The sequence below is a fragment of the Pagrus major genome, chromosome 4 (genome assembly GCF_040436345.1).
Source record: "Pagrus major chromosome 4, Pma_NU_1.0".
Lineage (NCBI taxonomy): Eukaryota > Metazoa > Chordata > Actinopteri > Spariformes > Sparidae > Pagrus > Pagrus major.
Window position 1 is genome coordinate 21,351,748 of NC_133218.1, and position 21,728 is coordinate 21,373,475.

General features: G+C 37.3%; 1 protein-coding gene across 1 annotated transcript in view; it reads right to left on the bottom strand.

Moving 5' to 3' along the window:
- mybpc3 (myosin binding protein C3) overlaps positions 1 to 16,316 on the bottom strand; it is a 40,078-nt gene extending 23,762 nt beyond the window's left edge. The window contains exons 1-12 of the mRNA XM_073463838.1: positions 16,292 to 16,316; positions 10,863 to 11,132; positions 8,807 to 8,959; positions 8,173 to 8,250; positions 7,420 to 7,568; positions 6,838 to 6,955; positions 6,656 to 6,704; positions 3,155 to 3,214; positions 2,231 to 2,257; positions 470 to 633; positions 246 to 378; positions 81 to 83 (exon numbers count right to left, since the gene is read on the bottom strand). Coding sequence (XP_073319939.1) covers positions 81 to 83; positions 246 to 378; positions 470 to 633; positions 2,231 to 2,257; positions 3,155 to 3,214; positions 6,656 to 6,704; positions 6,838 to 6,955; positions 7,420 to 7,568; positions 8,173 to 8,250; positions 8,807 to 8,959; positions 10,863 to 11,132; positions 16,292 to 16,316 — 1,229 coding nt within the window. The remainder of the gene's footprint in view (positions 1 to 80; positions 84 to 245; positions 379 to 469; positions 634 to 2,230; positions 2,258 to 3,154; positions 3,215 to 6,655; positions 6,705 to 6,837; positions 6,956 to 7,419; positions 7,569 to 8,172; positions 8,251 to 8,806; positions 8,960 to 10,862; positions 11,133 to 16,291) is intronic.
- Between the last annotated feature and the right edge of the window lie 5,412 nt (positions 16,317 to 21,728).

The following is a 21,728-nucleotide window of genomic DNA, read 5'->3' on the forward strand; positions in this document are numbered from 1 at the left end:
ACAAATATTAACTCCAAGACAAGTTGGAAACATATACAATTGTACAACATTAACAATTTTCTTTGCTCTTGGACACTTACTTGCTGGTGATGTAAAAGGTACGGCGTTCATCCATGTATTGATGAGAGCAGAGGTAAAAGAGACAGATAGATATAAAAAGTCAGGGATTGTTGAATGCTTCACGATATACAGCATGTCTAGTGGGGCTTAGGTGAATAGTTTCCATCTCCTCTCTCATTTCTAACCTTCCAGTCGGATGAATCTCTTGTCCGTTTTTCAGCCATTTCACCTCAACATCTGGATTGGCGACCTCAATGGCCAGTTTTATCTTATGTCCCTTTGTCACTTGGTAAGCAGGATCCAACTTTCTGAGAAAAGCTACGTTTCAGGGAAGTTAGACGAACAATTTTCAATGAGGTCTACGCATTTTGTCAGAATTATATCAACCTTTTATAAAGTCTGCACACACCTTCACTTTTCTTCTCTTCTTTCTTCATCTTCTTCAGTCTCTTGAGCATGCCCCTCAGGTCGGTGATGCCGTACTGAAAAGCAATCTTCTGATATTCTGAAGCAGGAGCGGCACTGAGGATGTTCCACACGTCCACGTCAGGCTCGGCGGTCACCTGTACGGTTCTAATACGGGTAAAACAAGCGGAGGAAGATGATAAAACCAGCCACTTGGCACAGAGATTGCAAGGCTGTAGACTGTAACACGAGTACAGTAATACCAACACATCTTATCAACAGGTTACCACTCTGTGTTACTTATTTTATTCACTGTTAACCATTATATTAATAAATCAATGAATAACTGATGAATACTTAACTTCATACATTGTTTACTTAGTTATATTTTATAATGGCCAGTAGGTAGACTATAATTTTACTGACTATGTGTAATTACAGTGCAAACATTTCTTGCATGACCAAACAGTAGAGAAGGAGGAAGGAGAGTCAGGGAAAACCATCAATAATATTTAAAGGGGAGAGAAAAACAGTCAAAACAATATAATCGTTTGGCTTCGATACAACTGATTTTTACACCTTCTCTTTCACCTTACAGTCTTTTGTTAGTAAATGCGGTTAGTAAACCTTGTTTATTAATTTAAGCAAAGACTATATTTATGATTTTCCTACGGCTTAGTTTTAAGCAGCCAACCCGCTTGCCTCATGGGATTAATGTGATATCTTTGCTAAAACGATGAGGTGCTTGAATTTTACTAGCAATAGCCCCCTAAGTTATGAATGGATAGACACACTTTAGTTTTTTTTTTTTTTTTTCTGAAAAAAAGATGAATGTAAACAAAAAACAGAAGCTTGTGATGGCTTTCTTCTATCTCTCTCTCTCACTAGTGGATATTCTTACCACACCTGTCCACTAGATGCCCTCAGCAACTTTTTTTTACCCCAGACAATCACCTGAGAGCTGTTGTGAGCAGCCATGTACCTGCAGCCTCCCACTATAAACTCAAAAGCTCACAGTGTACATAGGTGAGAGAATCTGCTGACTCATCGCGCCTATCAAGCTGCCACCTGTTGAAGCTGTCTGTGTTTTTCTTGGTTTACCTGTTTACCTTTTTGCTTATTTGTTGCTGATATTTTGTCCAAGATCTGTACATCAGTAACTAAATACTTCTTAACTGACTGAAAACAAGTAAAAAAAACAAACAACTGAAGTATACTGAAGTCAGAAGTCTTACGAGTGAATTATATTAACACATTATGTAAAATAACTTTTGTACATGTCATATATATATATATACATATTATACATATATATATATATATATATATATATATATATATATATATATATATATATATATATATATATATATATATATATATATGTATAATATGTATATATATTATTTGATTATTATTACTACTTTTTGTCAAACTAGAACAAGAACAACTAAAGATTGTAAAGAAAAGAATAAAATATAATATTATTATTATTATTATATATCTCAACACTCAGGGAAGTGTAAACACATTGCTATTATAATTTCTACTTTTTAACTTCTGACATAAATTAGCAAACACCTCATTTCTTTGTATTGTCATCTTATAGTGTAATGATTAAACAATCATTTTGATATATTTAATGATTATCTTTGAAATAATACAGTAAAATGTGATCTATTTGCCACATGACTTTGAACAATTAAGGTGCATGCACAACAAAGTTTTCCTGCAGTAACCAGACGACATGTCAGCAGTTTCTTACCGATTGGAGGTTTTTAAGAAACTGCTGCTCATTCAGAGGAAGAACCCAAGAGGCAAATATGGCAAAACAAACCAGACAAGTTAAAACACAGCATTTCGAAAGCAACAGCACAATCAGCATATTAGAAATATGCCTTTAAAATGAAGTCAGTGTTATACCAGTTGTTAATCTGTGATGCAAGCCTGCACAAACTGGTTTAAATGACACCCGATCAGTCAAAGTCATGTGTGAACATCATTCTTTGTTCAGGGTTTGAAATGGTGTCCAATTCTCTTGTGCAAAGGAGACAAAAAGTATCTAATAATGGTGTGTGTGATACACATGGAAGTGATTTTGGAAGGTGACTTGTGTTTTTGAGTAAGTCTCACCTGCCATACACAATATGTCAGGGAAACCATCAGAAACATTTAAAGGGGAGAGAAAAGAGTAGAAACTCTGTGCCTGATTTTAAAGAAGTGTTGTTGTCTGAGTTAGTCTATCATGAGTGAGAAGGCCTTCAAAACAGAAAAAAAACCCACTAAATACAATATTAGTGATTAGTGACAGGATTAATCAAGAATTTAATGAGTGAGATAAGGTGAATACATTTTCAGGATTTAAATTGCTGCATGTGTATTATATTGTATTTTCACTGGCAGAGACACTACATTTATTAAATAAACTTTTGTGGACTCAGAAAGATGCCGGGCTGAATCACAGTGCCACCCTAACTTATCATCAGGCATTGTGAGTAAATGTTCAGGCTTTTTCGCTTGCAAGTAAGTTTTTCTTTCCAGGCGATCATTCCAACTTTGAACTTACTCTCTGAAAACGCAGGATGATCCACAAAGAATGAGAGCGAGACAGAGTTCGATTATAAAGTGACAAAAACAAAAAATGTCCTGAAAGTCAACAAATTACTGCCACAATTGTGTAACTGCTTACCTCTTCTTTAACAAGGCACTGAAGTCGAGCTCTCCCGAGTCTTCTTTTCCATCCGTGCTACTGCAGAAATATCAGCCACCAGCAACAAAACATCAACATCGGCAGTGCATTTTTTAAACACAGGAAAGATAAATGTTAACACTTCACAGACATAGTTTGTTTTACATAAAACTAATCCACATTTTTAGGCTTTTACACAATCCTGTTTACTCTTGCTCCAATATGCAAGTGTAGAAGGATACTGAACGATACTGTGCTGTAGAAACTGGATTGAACAGTGTCACTCAGACCGAAAGGAGATGTGTGCACTTAAGAATTAAAGTGTAAAAGTAAAAGTGAATGTACAGGCAGATGTTTTGCTGGGACAGGTGTTACCATGTTTAAAGGAACAGTTCGACATTTTGGGAATAACACTTAGCTGGGAGTCCATTAGCTTGAATTAGCATAAACAAAAAAAAAAAGGAAAAAAAAGGTGAAACAGCTAGCCTGGTTCTCTCCAAAGTTAAAATATCTACCAGTACACATAACCCATACAAAAACCAAAGTGTCTAACTATCACAATGACTTGATGACAGACACTACACAAAGTGCTGGGCAGAGATATAAACTGTTGTTTTTCAACAAATGGTAAGCAAACCTCCTATGAATCCAGAACATTTTTGATTTATAATCCAAAGTGTTGATTAATGAGTTTTAAAGATGTTGGTATAGGCGCATGTCGGAATTTTTTTCCTACTACATCATACATAGGCCTTCCTGCTCTATTAATCAGATGTTATTCAGTGTTTCTTTTGAGAGAAACAAAAACAAAATGGAAACTTAACACGGTCCAACAGCTAGACAGCAGCCTGCTCAACACAATAAGAGTGAAAAACAACCTATACTAGCTTTTATGCCAAAGTCTCCATCTTAGCATACTTACAAATATGTCTTGTCCTTCACCTTAGCTTGTTATCAAGCCAGCAAACAAGTAGGATACAAAAGCGCACTGCTAACTGGCTGGTAAGCCGCAGCACAGCTAAGGTGCAATATGTAGGAATATTAGTATAAAACATAAAAAAAAAAAAAATGTGAGTGAGTCCCAGTCTGCACTGATAGCAGCACAGCTAACTGAGCTAACTAGCTAACAGCAGCTAGTTAGCGGTTTCTCTGGTGATATGCTATTTTTCCTTTTCTACCTTTAAACAGCATATCTGCAAATGTTACTATCAATTAATCTGCTAATTAGTTTCCTGAATATTTGTAAAATAAAAAATGTAAAAACACTGTGAAAAATTCTCATCACAACTCTTCATTTACTATCATAAATGATAAAGAAAAGCAGTGAATCCTCACATTTAAGAAGCTGGAAACAGCAAATGTTTGAACATTTTTGTATTTTGTATTTTTTAATTAGTGATGACAGGAAGCTTATTTTATTGGAATTTATTTTGTGAGTTTAAAGTGAATAGACAAGAAGAAATCAAGGAGAGAGAGAGAGGTATGGGGTACAACAAAGATCTCTACATGTACGGGTTCAAACCAGGGATGTTGCAGGTATTTGAAATGCACCTTAACCACATGGTCTGAATCGTTTCATATGAGTCATCTTCTCTAAAAGGAGGTAAATAAGTATATTTCCCAAAATGTCAAACTATTCCCTTAAAGTCATGAGCAGCAGCAGTCATTCAAGCAAGAACAATACAAAACACTCAAGGTTAAAGAAAACAACAGTGACTACAGTGTCTGCTGGACTCTAATCAGTGCGATGAAACACAAAGACAAGGGCATAGATTTGACTGTGAGCTTGTCTCCTGCCTCTAATCCAACAGCAGGATTAGAAGCTGAGTCTCTGGTTTATGTGGTGAAGTTACAACACACCATATCTGTGCTTCCTCTATGTGGCAACCCTGTGGACGAGCACGACAACTGAAAAGCCTGTGTGTCTTAGCACATCCTGCACTTTCAGCACGATCAAACCACCGTCAAATCTCACTCTACCGGGTAGCTGTTTGTGCAGCTGGCTCTGCTGTTTTGATTGAGACCCAGGAGAAGATCACAGAGCTGATGGCTGCAAGCAGCGCATGTTACTTAATAGCTCAATAGCCAAATTTCACCGTATTGAAATCTGTCTGAGTCAAAGGTTAACACAATGACAACTACTAAAGTTATTGACAACATTCAGGGTTTTGAATTTGAGTCTTTTAGCTCTCTTGTGGTCGTCTCCCTGTGGTCAGTCTCAAAATTCAGCAGATTGGAGGCCGCACCATCCAAAACACAGATTCTGTTTGACGTGAAGGCAGAGAAGAAACAGGCCACAGGAGAGAGAGAGAGCATCTCTGCTCCTGGACCTGATTTCTCTGTTCTTTAACAGAGTCCTCAGAGTTTGAATACGAGCTTCCATTGTTGCACCTTTACTACCTTGATTGTGGTCCACTTCTCTTCTTACTGGCTTCACTCCTGATAGGTTAGCATTTGCACAGTTACTTGTTACACAAAACATAGTTTATTCCACTGACCTTTGGCAACTGTGTCTGTATATTTTATGTATACTTTTAATCCCTTAAATCTCCTGATGAGCCAATAAAATTATTGAAAGTGCTAATTAAGTTTGGCAGCAAACTACTGGTTACATTTACAACAATCCTAATCAGCTTTGCTATCAGTCACTGTACAAACTTATTTGTATGTCTTGTTGGCACTCAATTGGACACTAATTACCTCTTCAGCCCTTTAACGGCTAAATGATCTTTAATTCTTTGTTATATGTCAGCCTGTCTCCCTGTCACTGTGCTGTTCACACAGTATTTTTTGTATACTGTATTTACAGCAGAATGAAGCACACTAGATGGAGCATAAGATGCGATTGAAATACATCTGACCTGGAACGACCCTATTCACAGTGTAGTAAACAAGTGATTAGCATAATATAGACAATTTCCCTGCTATTTTTAACTGTAATTCAGTGTCATTTTTTATCACATGATAACTGTCTTTCAAAAAAGAAAACAATTTTAGATCTCAGATTTATTAAATGGCTGAAGTTGAAGCATTTTCAAAAAACACAAGTATATTCTTCATATACTCATAATCTAAATTCATAGTTCCTAATTCATAGTTATATCAATTTATTTTTAATAGATATTAGGTGATTTTTATGATTTATTTTTGTATTACTTTAAACATAGCTTTACAATAAATTCAAAAAACAACTGATGCGATGACTGATGCAGCTCTTAACTGACAATATGAACCAACAATTATTAGATTATTAGTTTAAGGGAATTTGCTTTGCAATTGACCATGAATTTCAGTTTGCTTAAGCCCTGTAAGGAAATGAAACAGGTTGACTTTTATATCTGTATGACACTATCAATGAAATGTGTCAGCGGGCCAGAAGTCAGACCCTCAATGAGAAACTAACATGGAGAAAAAGAAACCAATCAATCAGCATATAATCAGATTCTAATAATATCGGTATTTTTTGCTTTATATAAAGTAATAAAGTCTTGTAAAACTTACGTGCGCCTGAAAGCTGCTCTTATGTCAAAACCCTCAGTGACACAAGCCTCTAAAATGCAGAGCAGCAAAGTCAGAATCATGTAAGTGACTGAAATGATGTTAGAAACAAAATGAATGAGCGCCACAAACAAAATAGCAAATAACACAGTGAAACAAAATATTTCAACAACAGTCCAACTCACCGTGTACAGTTAACTCGAAGTTACAGCTATCAAATTTGTCTCTGGATGAAACCTCACATCTGTAACCTCCAGCAAAGTTAGCCTTGGCTGCGATGACCTGCATCTCAAAGGTATGGACCTGAAACCACATGCATGTAAAGCCACGTGAGAAGACAAACATGACACAGTGAGGATTGTTGTACATATGCTTTATATACATTTTATGTAGTTTCAGATTAGGGATCTTTTGGGGTGTACCACTCCTCCTTACTTTGCTTTTAAATGTTTCTCTTTCTATCTTGTTTTGTAACATCTGCAACATGTCTTCATGCCTCCACAAAAACATTACCTCTAATGTAACCACTGGCTGTGGTTCATCACGTTATCAGGGCTGAGGCAAGACCTTGCCAAATTCCAGGGTGAGAAGTTTTAGACTTGCAAAACTCGTTTGTTGCCTCAAAGAAAAATGTTACAATTGCAGCTGTAACCAACTGTAATAAAATAAACATATCATGGAGAGGAAAACAGTCACAGGTATAATGTGATTATTTGTTTTCTTCTATTGTCTGTGTTCCTGTCTTAGTGTCTGCAGCATTAGTCTACCTTTGTATTGCGGTCGTAAGTTTCCTTCAGCTGCAGGTGTTTTCCAGACTTGCTGGCAAGGTCCATCCACTTCCCTTTGAACCACTTAATGGTTGGTTTCTTCAGCAATGACTCAGCACTCACTTTAGCCACAAACGTGATGTTTCCACCTGTGAAAGCGAATAGCTCGTGTGGTTTAACAGATTGATCTTCAGATTCTGACATCCAGTACAGCTTGGACTTTTTGTCATTATCGTTTATTGTTTATTCTGTGATTAAATTCTACAAATGATTTGATCATATTTTCTATATTCAATGTCAAGTCACATAACTATTCAAACACAGTTATTTTATTAGTTGGATCCAAGGTGTACGTATCTGTTCAGCAAGGTAAAAAAAGCATTAATTAAGCAACAATTGGTTACAAATGATAATTTTAAAATTAAAAGTACGAGTTATGGCTTTGAACTGGAAAGATATAATAATAAAAACGGACAACAATAAATCCTCTTAAAATAAAATAACATTAAATTAAATTAAATTAAATTAAATTAAATTAAATTAAATTAAATTAAATTAAATTAAATGTCTAGTGGCACAAACAGCTTTCTTCAGGGTGTCAAATGTTAAATCATATTCAGTCGTCAACAGTTTATTGCACAAAATGTGACATCCACCACTAATGCAGCCTTCTCACTGACATAAAGGTCACTGACATATATTTAAGATTACTTCCCATATATTGGAAGACTTCCTGTATGTGAAGCCACTCACCTACAGTGACCTCTCCACTCTGGGGTTTCTCTGTAAAGAGTCCAGTCAGGTCCTGTCTGGTGTCTGGAGGCTGTCCGTCTGAAAATGCAACAGGGTCAGAGCACGGTCAACATAAGATGAAGTTTCATTTAAAAGCATGTTAGAAATCAATGAAAAACGAACCTTCTTCATCTAGTAGCTGCATTGAAGTTGAAACAAGCATATCATGAGCTTGGAGCATTGACATGGTTTTATTTCATTCAAGACAGTTTGGGTTTCTGAACAGCTGCATACAGTAATGTGTTGATTTACAAGAAATCCAAAAGATTTTTTAAAAAATCCAGTTTTTCAGCAGTTCATTCCAGATTGAATCGCTCAGTCAAAGTATTAAAAGCAGAGTATTTCAAGTTACTGAATTTAATTAACTCACAATAACTAACCATAACTAAGAAATGGCTCCTTTATGGCTTTCATGAGTTACAAACCCGACCATTTTAAATTGCATTATTTTCAAATTTTAACATACAAACATACAATGCATGCATGTGGTCTTTGAAACAGACTGGGATGTTTGACATTTTCAGGAAAATCTGACGTCAAAGAATATGATACGATGGACAGCATGTATATTAATGACTGATGCAGGGTAACTCACCCTCAGCTGGAGGAGCATCTTGAGGCGGGGCAGCGGTCTGGGCCACAGTGGGTGCTTCTGCTGGAGGCGGAGCGGGGGTTTGCTCTGGTGCTGGTGCTGGTTGTGGTTCTGCAGTGGACTCTGCAGGGACACCAGCAGGGGCCTCAGCAGGGGCTTCAATCACCACAGAGAAGTCACAAGTAAGAGGTTGAACGAAAAACATTGGATCCATTTACTGGTAATCTACTCTAAAAACAAGGGACCAATCTGCCATATAATGTTGCTGATTATGTGTCTCAGACGTTAATATCATTTTATCGTGATATTCTGTCAAACATTGTTTTGACACAGTGAAAATATTCTTTGGCAAACATTTATCACCTGAATATTTCTTATGTCTTATCATCTTCGACTGGTCGACTGATTTTCCATGTGTTATCAGCTGCCTCTCATTCCTATCCTGAGCACCAGTCAAGTGGTGGTTACTCATGAGGAAATAATGTGCTGGTGCGAGGGTCAAGGTCAGCGTGCAGACAGAGTCAGGGTGGCTATGATATGAGCCACAGACAGCCTCTCTTGCAGCAGGACTGGGCCCATTAGTCTGCTGCCTTTCTTCGAAATTTGTTTCCACCTTATCAAATTCAAACAAACGACCTCAGCGGGTAACACTGACAGACTAATGGCACCAACATTGCTCTGTGACACACTTAGCACACAGTCATTCCAGTATACAGTGCAGTGCTCTATAGAGTGGATGTGTCTGAGCCAGCGATTTAAAACAGTTTGACATTTTGAGAAATAAACGTATTCACTTTCTTGCTGATAGATGAGAAGATCGATATGTCTGTGCGGTAAATATGAAGCTACAGCCAGGAGACAGTTAGCTTAGCATAAAGACTGGAACCAGGTGAAAACAGCTAGCCTGGCTCTGTCCAAAGCTAACAAAACCCACCTACCAGCACCTCTAAGGTGCATTATTGAACTTTTATTATTTTAGTTAAAATATTAAGTTGTGGTTTTATAGGGGATTATGTCAGGGATATACTGTATTATAAGCACTTTTTTTAGCATCCAGGTTTCCATATTATTTTGCATGCCTATTATTGTTTTACTGGCCCATAAACTTTACATTCAGATGAAGTCATGCCCCCAAACATTGCTTTCCTAGTCTCTGGGAAGTATGAAGTATGAGTTTTACATGATGGTTTTGGTAATGATAATGGTTATAATGGTAGTCTATGGGAAAAATGCTATTGGGCACTGGAGGGGTTTTTGTTGCAGTACCATGAGTGGCCTCTGGGGGAAACTGGCAGCCAGACTGAGTAGCATGATATATCCAACTCTCTTACACAGAGTTACAGCTTAAAATGGCTAAACCCTCTTAAAAGAAGATGAACGAGCATCTAGCTTGTTTTGGTTTATACCGTTAGCGGGCAGGTTAGAGTCATAGTAACTTGTCAGTTTCAGCATGTAGGTTGCACCTGAAATAGGCGCCCAGTGACAGGCTTCATACCAACAGTCTACATCTGGTGAGTCTGACTAATGGGTTACCCTACCCTTCAGCGGCCGCTAAAGATGCTATAAAATCTAAAGGCAATCTCTAGAGACAGTGTTTGGTTTGTCCATTCAGGGCTACACTAGAAAAATGGCAGACTCGCTCCCTCTGTAGATATAAAAGGTAATTCTGAGGTAATGTAAACAATTGTCAACTGTTGTCCCTTGCATGCTTTCAGTCTTTACACTAAGTTAACCTAAGTTAACAGTTAACTGTCTTTGCTAACATCCTGCAAGAAAGCTAATAAGCGTATTTCCCGCACTGTCAAACTATTCCTTTAAGAGCAGACACTTCTTCACACAAAGCTGTTCAGAGATTTGGTGTTGAACTGCTGTCACAAGGTGCAGAATGTGAGTTCATGTGCGGAAACATCACGAGCATGCTGTGCATCAAGTGTTTACGGCCTCTGTGGGTTTGTGCATTGAGTGCTCCACTTTGCTTTGTGCTCTGTGTCGACTACGCAGCCTGCAGGTGACCGAGCAAAGACCTCAAACGCACAGCTGCAGCATCAAAGTCTCCCACCTGGCTTTGATACGACCTTCAGCTCAAACTTGACCTTTGACCCCCCAGCAATCACTGCATAGACATTGGCATCTTCCTTGGTAATAGCTTGTATTGTGAGGGAGTGCTTGTTTCCATCAGCTGCGATCACATATCTGTTGCCACTGGCAATGTCCTTTGAGTTGCATTGCCACTTTACTTTAGCATCAGACTTCTCGGTCTCTGCTTGAAAGACCACAGAGGAGCCCTCCTCTGCCTCCTGAGTCTTTGGTTTCTTGGCAAATGCTGAAACTGTAGAAGGAGGGTGGGTTCAAAATAAAAAGTAAGCCTTCTGAATTGTCAGTTAGGAGAAGCAAGGTAGAATCAAGTCATCTTGAAGGGAAAACACAGGTGCTATAATTGTCTTGTGGACATTAACTCTCACCGTTTGCACCTTAAGTGTTTCTTCAAATAAATTAACAGACCCAAAGTACAGTTCATTTTGTTTTGGGTTTGTTGAAACCTAATCTTGGAAGAAAGCACAACACATACTGTAACAACTTTGAGAGAGAGAGGGAGAGAGAGAGAGAGAGAGAGAGAGAGAGAGAGAGAGAGAGAGGTGAAGTGTAGCAAAGATGGATGGGACCATTCATATTTTTAAAAAAAGCAGGCTTATGAACTGAGCGGAGCTGCTCATGTTGAAAACATGTTGTACAGTCTGCAGCACACTGGGTGGGGCTAACTGAAAACCAATGAACTTGCCTTTTCCCACTTCACACAGAATGTGAAAGCACGAACATCTGGCTTAATAATAAGTCTTATTTGTGAAGTCTTGGTTTTCTCTTACAAGAGAATACTGAATTCTGATGCAAACAGGTTTAGTTTAATGTAGGGAGTCCTGAGAGAGTAAATGTAGTAACTACAGTACTTCAGTGAGTGAGTCAATTTATCAGAGTTATGACACATTTATAGCTGCTCCTCAGAATGCAAACTCAGTGCTGGTGTCACGATAACGTGACCTCTAGAGCCCGTTCAAATTGTAACAGTGTTGGATTAAATATTCACATATTTTACTTGCAAGTAAATGCAGCAATACCACAATGTAAAAATAAAGTAAAAGTCTGGCATTCAAAATTGTATTCAAGTAAGAACAGAGGTATTATCAGCTACATGTACTTTATGTATTAAAATGAGTCATTATGCAGAGTTGCCCCTTTTCCTATTGCTTAAATACAATATGTTAACAGCATTTTAAAAAAGCATTATACTTTATAAACTGATCATCTACATGTTGTATATGTATGTGAAACATTAATAACAATATTAATCTAAAAAAATAAATATGAATCTTTTACCTGTCAGAGGTACAAAGAGCAATATTTTCCTCTAAAATGTCGTCATGGTTTGTTAGATTCGTCTTTGTTGTTGTGTTTTACTTTCCACTTCCTGTCTTTGTCTCTTTCCCTCCTTTTTCTGTGTAGACCTGTGTTTCATTTGTTAATCACCCCCTGTTTATTTAAGTCTGTGTCTCTCCCACTCTCTTCCCCCAGTTTGTCTGTTTTATTGTGTTTTCTGCCTCGTGCTTTCTGCTATCCTGCCTGTGTTCCCTGAGTGTCATCCTGGTTTGTTCTCTTTAGTTTTGTGGACTTTCCTTTGTCTGCCTTTTGCCGTTAGCTTTTTGTTGCCTGCATTTGTTAATTATGTCTTTGGATTTTGGATTATGGACTTTAGCTTTATTTTACTAAAGCTTGCTTTGAGTTTTTGAACCTGCCTGCTGTTGTGTTTTTGCATTTGGGTCCTTTTCTGTGTGTAACCATAATAGATGTAGAAGTATAAAGTACAAAAATGAAGTTCACCAACAGTAAAGTACATCAATATTGTATTTCATTAAAGTATTTGGTTCAATGTACTTCGTTACATTTCAACTAGAGAACTGAAGTCCATTCACCTTGATTAATTAGCACTGAATCTAAATGTTAGCTATTTTTGATTGTCGACTGGAACTAAACTGGACCAGAGTCTGAAGAAAGTAACCCAACAGATGATCAGAGACACACCTCGACCATCTTAACTACCTACAGATATCAATAACAGGCATGGTCAGTGATGCTAAATGCAAAAAAAGAAGAAAAAAACAATACATGGTGTCTACAGTGAGCTTAGAAACTATAAATAGGTAGTTTTACAATCATTGTGTTAAACGCCAGCTGTTGCTTTTCCTATAGACTTTTTTTCTTTTTTAAAGTTATACACTGTGCACAGCGACGTGATTCGCCAACACTTGTCATCTTAAAAAAAGGACCTAAAAATAGTGATTGTAACTGACAGGCCTGAGAGCAGACATGTGTTTCACAGTAACACCAGGTGTTTGGAATCAGGACATGTACTGTATGTAGCTGTAATCTGATGCATATTTCCAGGTTTAAGTCCTCAACAAGTTCAACATAGCATTACAAAACAAGATGGAATAAAAAAAACTTGTGTATGTCACAAGATGACCTTATAGGTTTAAATATAGGGGACATATGTACTGGCCTAATAAATGACGCTGGCAGGCTGCAACAGGGGTGCAGGTATCATAGTTGAAGGATTAAGTTGACTCTATTTTTGTGACTCTGCACGGACAGAAAGAATGATGTGCCCTCTGTCTGTCTGCAGCTCTTGACATGGTGTCAATTAATCCTGCTGCTTTACCTTTATCACATTTAAAGTCAAGTTGACTTTCCTTATTTTTAGTTGGTTATAGTTTAGTTAATAAAACTCATGTGTTGTTTTTCTAGGTGGCACAAAATAAATAGTGTTGGTAAAGGTGTGTTTTGGTAAAGTTTGTTGTACCAATAAAATGAACAGGCAGACAGATGTTTCTTATGTGTGTTGATGAGTAAAAAAAAAAAAAAAGGTTTAATATGGATGCCTAATAATCACAAATTAATATTATCAATTTAGGGCAAAAGCTCTTCATGACTCACTGTACACTGTAAAATCTGACTTTACTTAAACAAATTGAGGAAACTGATAACCTCAAGATTAACAACAAAAGCAATTGAGTTGTTAAAACTTTTTAGCTCGTATAACTTAAATGTAATAGTCTACTTTACTTGGTAATTGTGAGGTCATCAGTTTCCTGACTTTTTAAAAGTCAACTTTTAAAATTTACAGTGTAGTTTTTAGACTTTCTTATAAAAAAATTAAAATATTACTTTAACTTTGTTATTTAATCACGTTTGCTTCTTGTTGTAAAAGTACCTTCTGCATTTTGACCATCAGTAGCACTATGAGCCGTTGTTTTCATGGGGAAGCGGAAACAGCTTGTGAACTTAACATTGACCTTAAATGTACTTTTAAATTGATATGGAGAACTTGACGGTGAATAGTTGCTTATTAACACATCCAGCAGTTACAGAGCAACAGTATAATTTTTTGGAGTCTTGTTTTTGGTCACCTAACAAATGTAGGTCCTGTTCTCACTCTCTTTTAGCTCTGTTTTTGGTCTCCAGAGGGAAATATGTTGCTCTTAAGCTGCTAAATGCTCCCCTAAATCCTCCGCTCACCAGGTCACTGTTAACTACGTCTGTCTTTTAGCTAGTGCTGAGCAAGAAGTGTACAGTTGGTTCTCAGGAGCCACAGATTCAGGTGATAATTCTCCGTAGGTTCCTCACTATGTTCACATTCTCACATGTTTTCATGTTTACATTTGATACATTATTATAAAAATATAAATTAAAGATGCTTTAATACACATATTTTAACTTTAAAGTTGACAAAGCAATCCCTGTTGTTTTTCAACACTTCAAAACACTGAAAAGCATCCTGTTGATTGCAGGGTTTTGATTTTAATTAGTAGCAAAGCTACAGGCTCATAATTGTTATAGTCCTGAACAAATGATACTCAAACTCTTGGCGCACACAGGCTGGTCATTTGGGTTGCGCTGTGACATCTGATACAACAATCCATTCCCACTGAAGAGAGGGGGGAAAAATCCTGTGGAGAGACATTTGTCAAGCTGGAATCCTACTGAACATTTTTGGATCAGTGGTGCATTTTGTGAATGTGGAGATGCTGAATATGTGACAGTGTCGATTTCACATCAGACGATGTTTCCACCTGGACCACGTGACGTCTAACTGAGTTCCTGACTGGGCCAGAATGGAGTAGAGTGACTGTCACACCACTGGAAATGACTTTGAACTGAGGATGGATAATTGCACGTAGTATGATATAAGTAAACTGTGCCATCTTATTAAGCCATAAAATACATTTTAATTATTTGTGCTGGGAGCATCGACGGTTACTTTACTTGATCTGCTACATCTTTGTACATTTATTTTAGGCTGCATTTTTTTGCCCACCACCCAATTTCATTGAATACGATTAATGAAATTACTATACACAGTGTTGTATGAAATATCCAGAAGTCTTACTTAGTTATCATGTTAAAATATCACCCATACAAATAGCACTTGAGTAAAAGTCTTAAAGTAACTTAAATTAAATGTACTAAGTGTCCAAAGTAATTTTCTGGTAATAAATGTACGTTAGTACCAAAAGTACATAAATACATGTATGTATATACAGTATGGGTTGAAGGTTATCAGATCTGATATTCAACATCAGAATCAGTACTTTAGCTCTTATGCAGCCTGTTATCTGTAACTAGTAACTAAGTTATCAAAAAGAAATTAGAGTTAGAAATACAATATTTGCTCTAAAAGTACTTGAGTAAATGTACTTAGTTACAGTTTTTTATTATACCTCGTCATTTTATATATTATTATGACATTCTTAGTAATAAAATATTATAATATATAAAATATATATATATATATATAAATATATATATATATATATAATATCTTATAACAAAACAAGAAAAAATGTAATTAATCTATTTTACAGGTCTAGAAATAATTAACCTGTGAATTAAAGTGACTTAGTTTTGTATCACACATTCAATGGATACTCATTAATGGCAAAAATGAGCTTTTCATTGACAAATGACAACATTTGTGACTTGTAGTTACACGATTAAACTAAATAACATGACAGATTAAATTTACTATTACATTGTTAAGCAGACAGTCAAAATGTATGTATGTATGTTAATAATGAATAAACTGTACAGGTCTCATGTGAGTGGTTTGGTTGTGGTTTATAGTTGCTTAAGAGGGGCGTGGCACAGTACAGTTGAATGTTTTCTCACGCATATTGTAATATCACAGTTACTCTTCAAGGAGAAGATTGCACAAAGGAAGTAAAATATACCACCAGATATCAGCTGCAGCATGTTGATAACAGTAAGTGTTGTTAAAGTATCAGGTCACATTTATTTGACAGATATGTGGTGTGACAACAGGATAGTGTTAATATCAAAAGGTTTGGGTTTTTCAGACAGCGTACTGTAAAGACAATGCAGCCTACAGTTCTTGTGTTATGACAAAATGTTCAATAGTAGCTGAATGAGCACACTTACCTGCTTTTTTGACTGGTTCTGGCATCCTGAATGAGCTCCTCTCCTCCACAGCGTGACTCACTGATCCTAAACAGTCTGCTGTCTATCGCAATCTCCATGCCTTTAATAGTGGTGAAGCCCCCTCCTCTCCTTTCCTAAACCATCCCACCTCTCCTGCCATCTTTTTCTGAGGCCCAACACAATGTCCAGAAAACAACAACCACCCCCCCTCCCCCCCTAATGCTCCCCCCTCAATGCTCCCCCCTCAAAGCTCATTAACAACCCAGCCCACCCCCGGTCACGTCAGACCTCAGGCTGTATTTCAACCATCCTTTCCTCCAACACCTCGGCTGACTGATAGGCTTTGAGAGGGAGGGGAAAGGATGTGAGGTTAAATTTAGAATCTTGAATCCTAAAAAAGTTTGTTTGTTCTCCCCACATCTGTGTTGCACCCTGTCACCATGTAAATCCAATGTGGGCTTCCCTTGGAAGGTGAAAAAGGAAAGTTGTTGGTGGGTCACGTGCCAAAAGCAAACACCTAATGGATTTTATTGTTAAGATGCAAAAAATTCCCCTGATTGACTGACTTCTTGCGCAACTCTACTCTGCTCTCTGCACTCAGGCTATTAAAAATAATTAAGAGATTCTACGCATTTTTACCTCCCACAAAATATAACAACAATAGTTTTTTTAACCTTTATCCTGCGGGCCCCACACTGGACAGCCTTGGTTTAGACAGACAGTGGGAGCACCATTTCGCGTGACTGGCTTCTATTTAGTCCCCATGTTCAAGTGACTACAGTATGAGGAACTTTTAAGTGTTTATGAAACTGTCTCGCAATTCCTCTGATGATTATAAATGACCTGTAACAGCAAACAAGACCATCAGCGAAAAGACTGCTATTTTTATATAGTTATGTTAATGCCTGTGCTTGGGTCCGATCACCTATATCACATATAAAATCACATATACATGTAAATACATGACCTCATCGCGTCGTCGTACCACTTTTGCCAAAAGGGGTCGCTAGAATCAACAAAAACTTTAAAGTTCCTCGTAGTCACTTTTAAGCAACATTATGTAGAAATTGGCATTTTGTGTCATTTGGCTCCTGCCACCGATTCTGAAACACCACTGTCGTAGATACAAATCCTAGGTCTGTAACAATTTGTCAGACATAATGTAGGTGCTAACTACAAACAACTCACTGCCAAACAGAAAGCAAAAACAAGTGATAGGAGGGCGGTTAAATGATTTTGAAGCTGTTAATTTAAAGGGACATGGGGCAGGCTCAATAGTGACACGACGGCCGTTGCGGCCGTTGCGGCCGTTAAGGTAACTGCAGCCATCAGCCAAGCCGGCGAGGGAGCGCACATGAACTCTTCACAGCAGTGCAGCTGATGCCTTATCCCCTACACACATGAAGCAGCCGGCTCGCTGTGTGTAGCGACACACAAGCGCGGCGATTTACCGTTATGGTTGATGCAGTCTGGAGGCACAGGCGAAAGCAAAGACGGCTTATTGGGGGACAGAAATATCATCTCTGATACAGATTGCTGTGTGTAAGCGGCTAATGTTGCTACACAGACACAAACAAACCGTTAGCCTGTGGCTACATCCAGCTGCTAACGTCACCTCCCGGATAACAGGTTGGGCTTTCGGTCCCATATATAAAGGGACATATTTCTAACTATTCGGTTTCAGATTAAAGGACTCCGAGTCCTCGGTGATCTCATATGATTTTCAAATCAAGCTCTAAACATGACCTGTAATGTTTTCTTACCTGGTTACTAGTAAATGAGCCATGTCAGCATCTGTTTTCAGTCCCAATTCAAGTTGAAGCTGCCTCCATGAGCCGAACGTGTATCCGATGTATATTCGGGTGCCAGCCCGGCTTTGGTTGTAATTTCGTTTCGACTCGCGACATGCCGCTGATAAAACCTTTGTTTTCTTCTTAGTATGACTTTTTAGTGGACTTTGTGTGGTGGTGGGTCGTTTGCTGGCCGTATCAGAATCCATTACTACCCAAACACTAGTTTGGGTCCACCGCGCTTGTCTTCTTCCCATATCCAAGGACGCGCATTCAGTGTCATTGGACGTCATGTCCGCAGGACTGCTCGGGAAATTCGGACCACGAATTGCAGTACATTATGCAGCACACAGCCTGTTCAAGGCAATGGAGAGATACGTGGGTGGGCTCATTCTATTTGGTTTTGAACGCTTCATCACCCATTAGCATTAAAAAACTTAAAATGCATGTTTATTTTTTCACAAATCCTGCCCCAAGTTCCTTTAAGATCCCTATACTACATTTTATCTGGGTGCTCACCAACCTGAAGTGTGGGTATTTGACAACGATCAAAATATCTTTCTCCAGGATTGCTTTATTGCAGCTGGTTTATTTAAAAACAGCAACTGACAAGTCTTGCATTGTATACCTTTAATGATTTAAATGAAGAGTCTGATTTGACACGCTATAAAACATAGCACAACATACGTTACTTAGCTTACCACTAACACAACCATCTTGATTCACAATATGTTCACCTGTCCATCCAGCTGTCTTATACCTCCTGGTTTTTCACTCTGAAGAGAAAATCTTGAAGTTTTGTGGAGAACACAGGCATCAGTCCCGCTATCTCGCATGCTAAGCTAGCACGCTACCATTAAGCTATATCCCCTCTTAAAAGTCTAACAATGCATTGCAACAAAAGTGGAGTTAGTTTCAACTTTGTTTGCTTGAAAGATAACACGCTGGGTGGTCGCCTTGAAAAACCCAGCCAACGATGAGGTGAACGAGAGGTTAAAACGCTGAGCAGCTAATCCTTTGTGCTCAGAGATAATTCTCAAGCAGCGGTACAACCGCAGGGTGAAGAGGATATACGAGGCTGGTTTTGCAAAGAATCAATGACACTGTGCAATGTTCAGAATTTGAACAGGGAGCCGCATTTGTTGCTTTTGGACCCTCCTGAAACTTGTGAATGATGATTTTAGGTTCTAGATCAGGGCTGTTACGATATCAGGTTTTCACTACAGGATTATCACGGCCTTAAGAATTCATGATCACGATATTATTGAGATATCGATAGAAAATTGTAAAAAAAACAAAAAAAAACAAATGCTCAATCAAATTCCTCTTTAACTTTATTTATTTGCCATTTTGTCTCTATTTGGGGAAATGAATTATGCTCAAAATACAGTGCAGAGAGGTGGACAGAGAGCCTTTAACTATAACTGTACAAAAATGAACAAAAAGAAATAATTTCACTTGATGAATTTTTCCTTCTTATGGTGGACAGCAACTCGCATTAAGGCGCATAACTGCCACCTAGTATGACAAAGCTAGAAGATAAAGAAACAGAATGATTTAAGAGGCGCATGGTTAATAACACAATATTAAAGTGCATTATTAACACAATATCAATATTTTAGCTTTAGATATCATGATTATTGTTAGTATCAGTATATCGTGATACCCCTATTCTAGATATAAAAACACGATTCAGCTCAGATTTATTCAGAAAATAGTTTCAGCAGAGAGTTGTGTGTTGTTCCTACAGCCTATCATGTCTAGTCTTTCCAAATCTGCAGTCTTCTTGCATTAGTGTGATAAAATGTGAATGAATTTTCACCATTACTTACCACAATCTGATGATGAACAAGTGTGCACCACTGTTGAGCTTTTATCCACATACTGTGAAATGATTGTGTCTAATGTGAGACTGATTAAGACTGAGCTCTGTTGTATAGTATTGCCTCACATTGCTTTGGACTCTGTTCTATTTTATTCAAGGCCATTTCTTTTCATCTTCTCACCTGTTAGTCATGGATATCAATTACAGCTTGACCATTGAGGGGAGCTGTTGGCTCTTGGGACACCAGGTGCTGTAGTATTTTTATATTACAACACTGCATAATACATTTTGGCAAGTCATTACTCCTTTGTTTTTATCATTATTTGATTTAATGTGATATTTTTAGTGTTTGATTATATTTTGTTTAAATGAATTCTATCTAAAGTGGTACTGAAATGTGGTAAACATATAGTACAGTCTCAAAATTACTTCCTGTTTTTCTGTTAAAAGAGATGTGATGGTTGTGAAGTTGATAAGGATTCATGAGCATCGTTGTTATGTTTCAGTTTCCTAAAAAACTGCTTTGATGTGAAAACATTTTGAATGTAAAACTTAATCATCCATAGGAAACAATCTATAATCACGACACAAAGATACAGAGAGGTTGTCACTCTGGACTTGGTCACACCTTCTCTGAGTAGAGAGCTGGTGCCTGCAGTGTGTCAGGACACAAAGGCAGATATAAGAAGTAGGTGACAGTGCACTTCACCCCTCCACCCCGTATTAACCTCATAGTTCCTCATACTTGCTGATTATCTTTATAGCTGCCATGTAAATTGAGAGATCACTACAACTTTATATAAAGTTAACTGTTCTTCTTCTTTTTCTTCTTCTTCTTTTTGCATTTTACACTGGTGTGAGATGTTATCACTGTTATCACCAAGGACACACATACATTTATAAACAATTTATTTTTTTTTACAAGTAATTCTTCATTGTAACATACAGTTCATTTATTTGTACAAAACATTTCTTGTCATGTAAATAATCACAATGTTGGTCTTTTCTCATTAATGACTTCTTTGTGTTTGTTTTTTAAATATTAAAATGCAAAGTTGATTTATATACATACAGTGATATGACCCACAGATAAAAGAGAACTTAAGCGTTTCCAGAAAGAGTCCAACTTTGAAGTGTCAATCCATTCACTCTCTGAGCACAAATAGTTGTACTCTGTCATGAAACAAAGACTTTAATATTGAAAATGGGTGAACAGATATTTCCAATTGAAATACGCACCGACGTGTGTGTTTAAAAATGCAAACTGGCCGTCTCAGTGACTCAGGGTCAGCGATGCATGCCAGGTTACTGTATCATCCCATTCTCTCTTTCCCCCTTCTGTCTTTGACTTTACAATAACAAATATAGTCGTTGAAGGAATAGTTTGTCATTTTGGAAAATATGGGTAACATTTAAATAATGTTAAGAAGTTAGAGCCTTTATCTGCTGGAAACTTCACATCGAAGACTCAAGGAAGTCAGTGCTCCTGGACAAGAAATAGTCCAGAGAAATTGTTCCCTGCAAAACTGCAAACAGTTGTCTTCACATTGTGGATTTTGTACAGTTTATACAAAAGAGATATAAAATGTTTATTAATGAGCTTTAGAGGTTCAGAAGACATATTTTGATACATTTGGTTGTCTGTTTCCAGTTGTTTCCAGTTTTAATGCTAAGCTAATATATATATATATATATACATATATATATATATATATATATATATAGAGAGAGAGAGAGAGAGAGAGAGAATATGATATATATATGTGTATATATATATATATATATATATATATATATATATATATACAGTATATATATTATA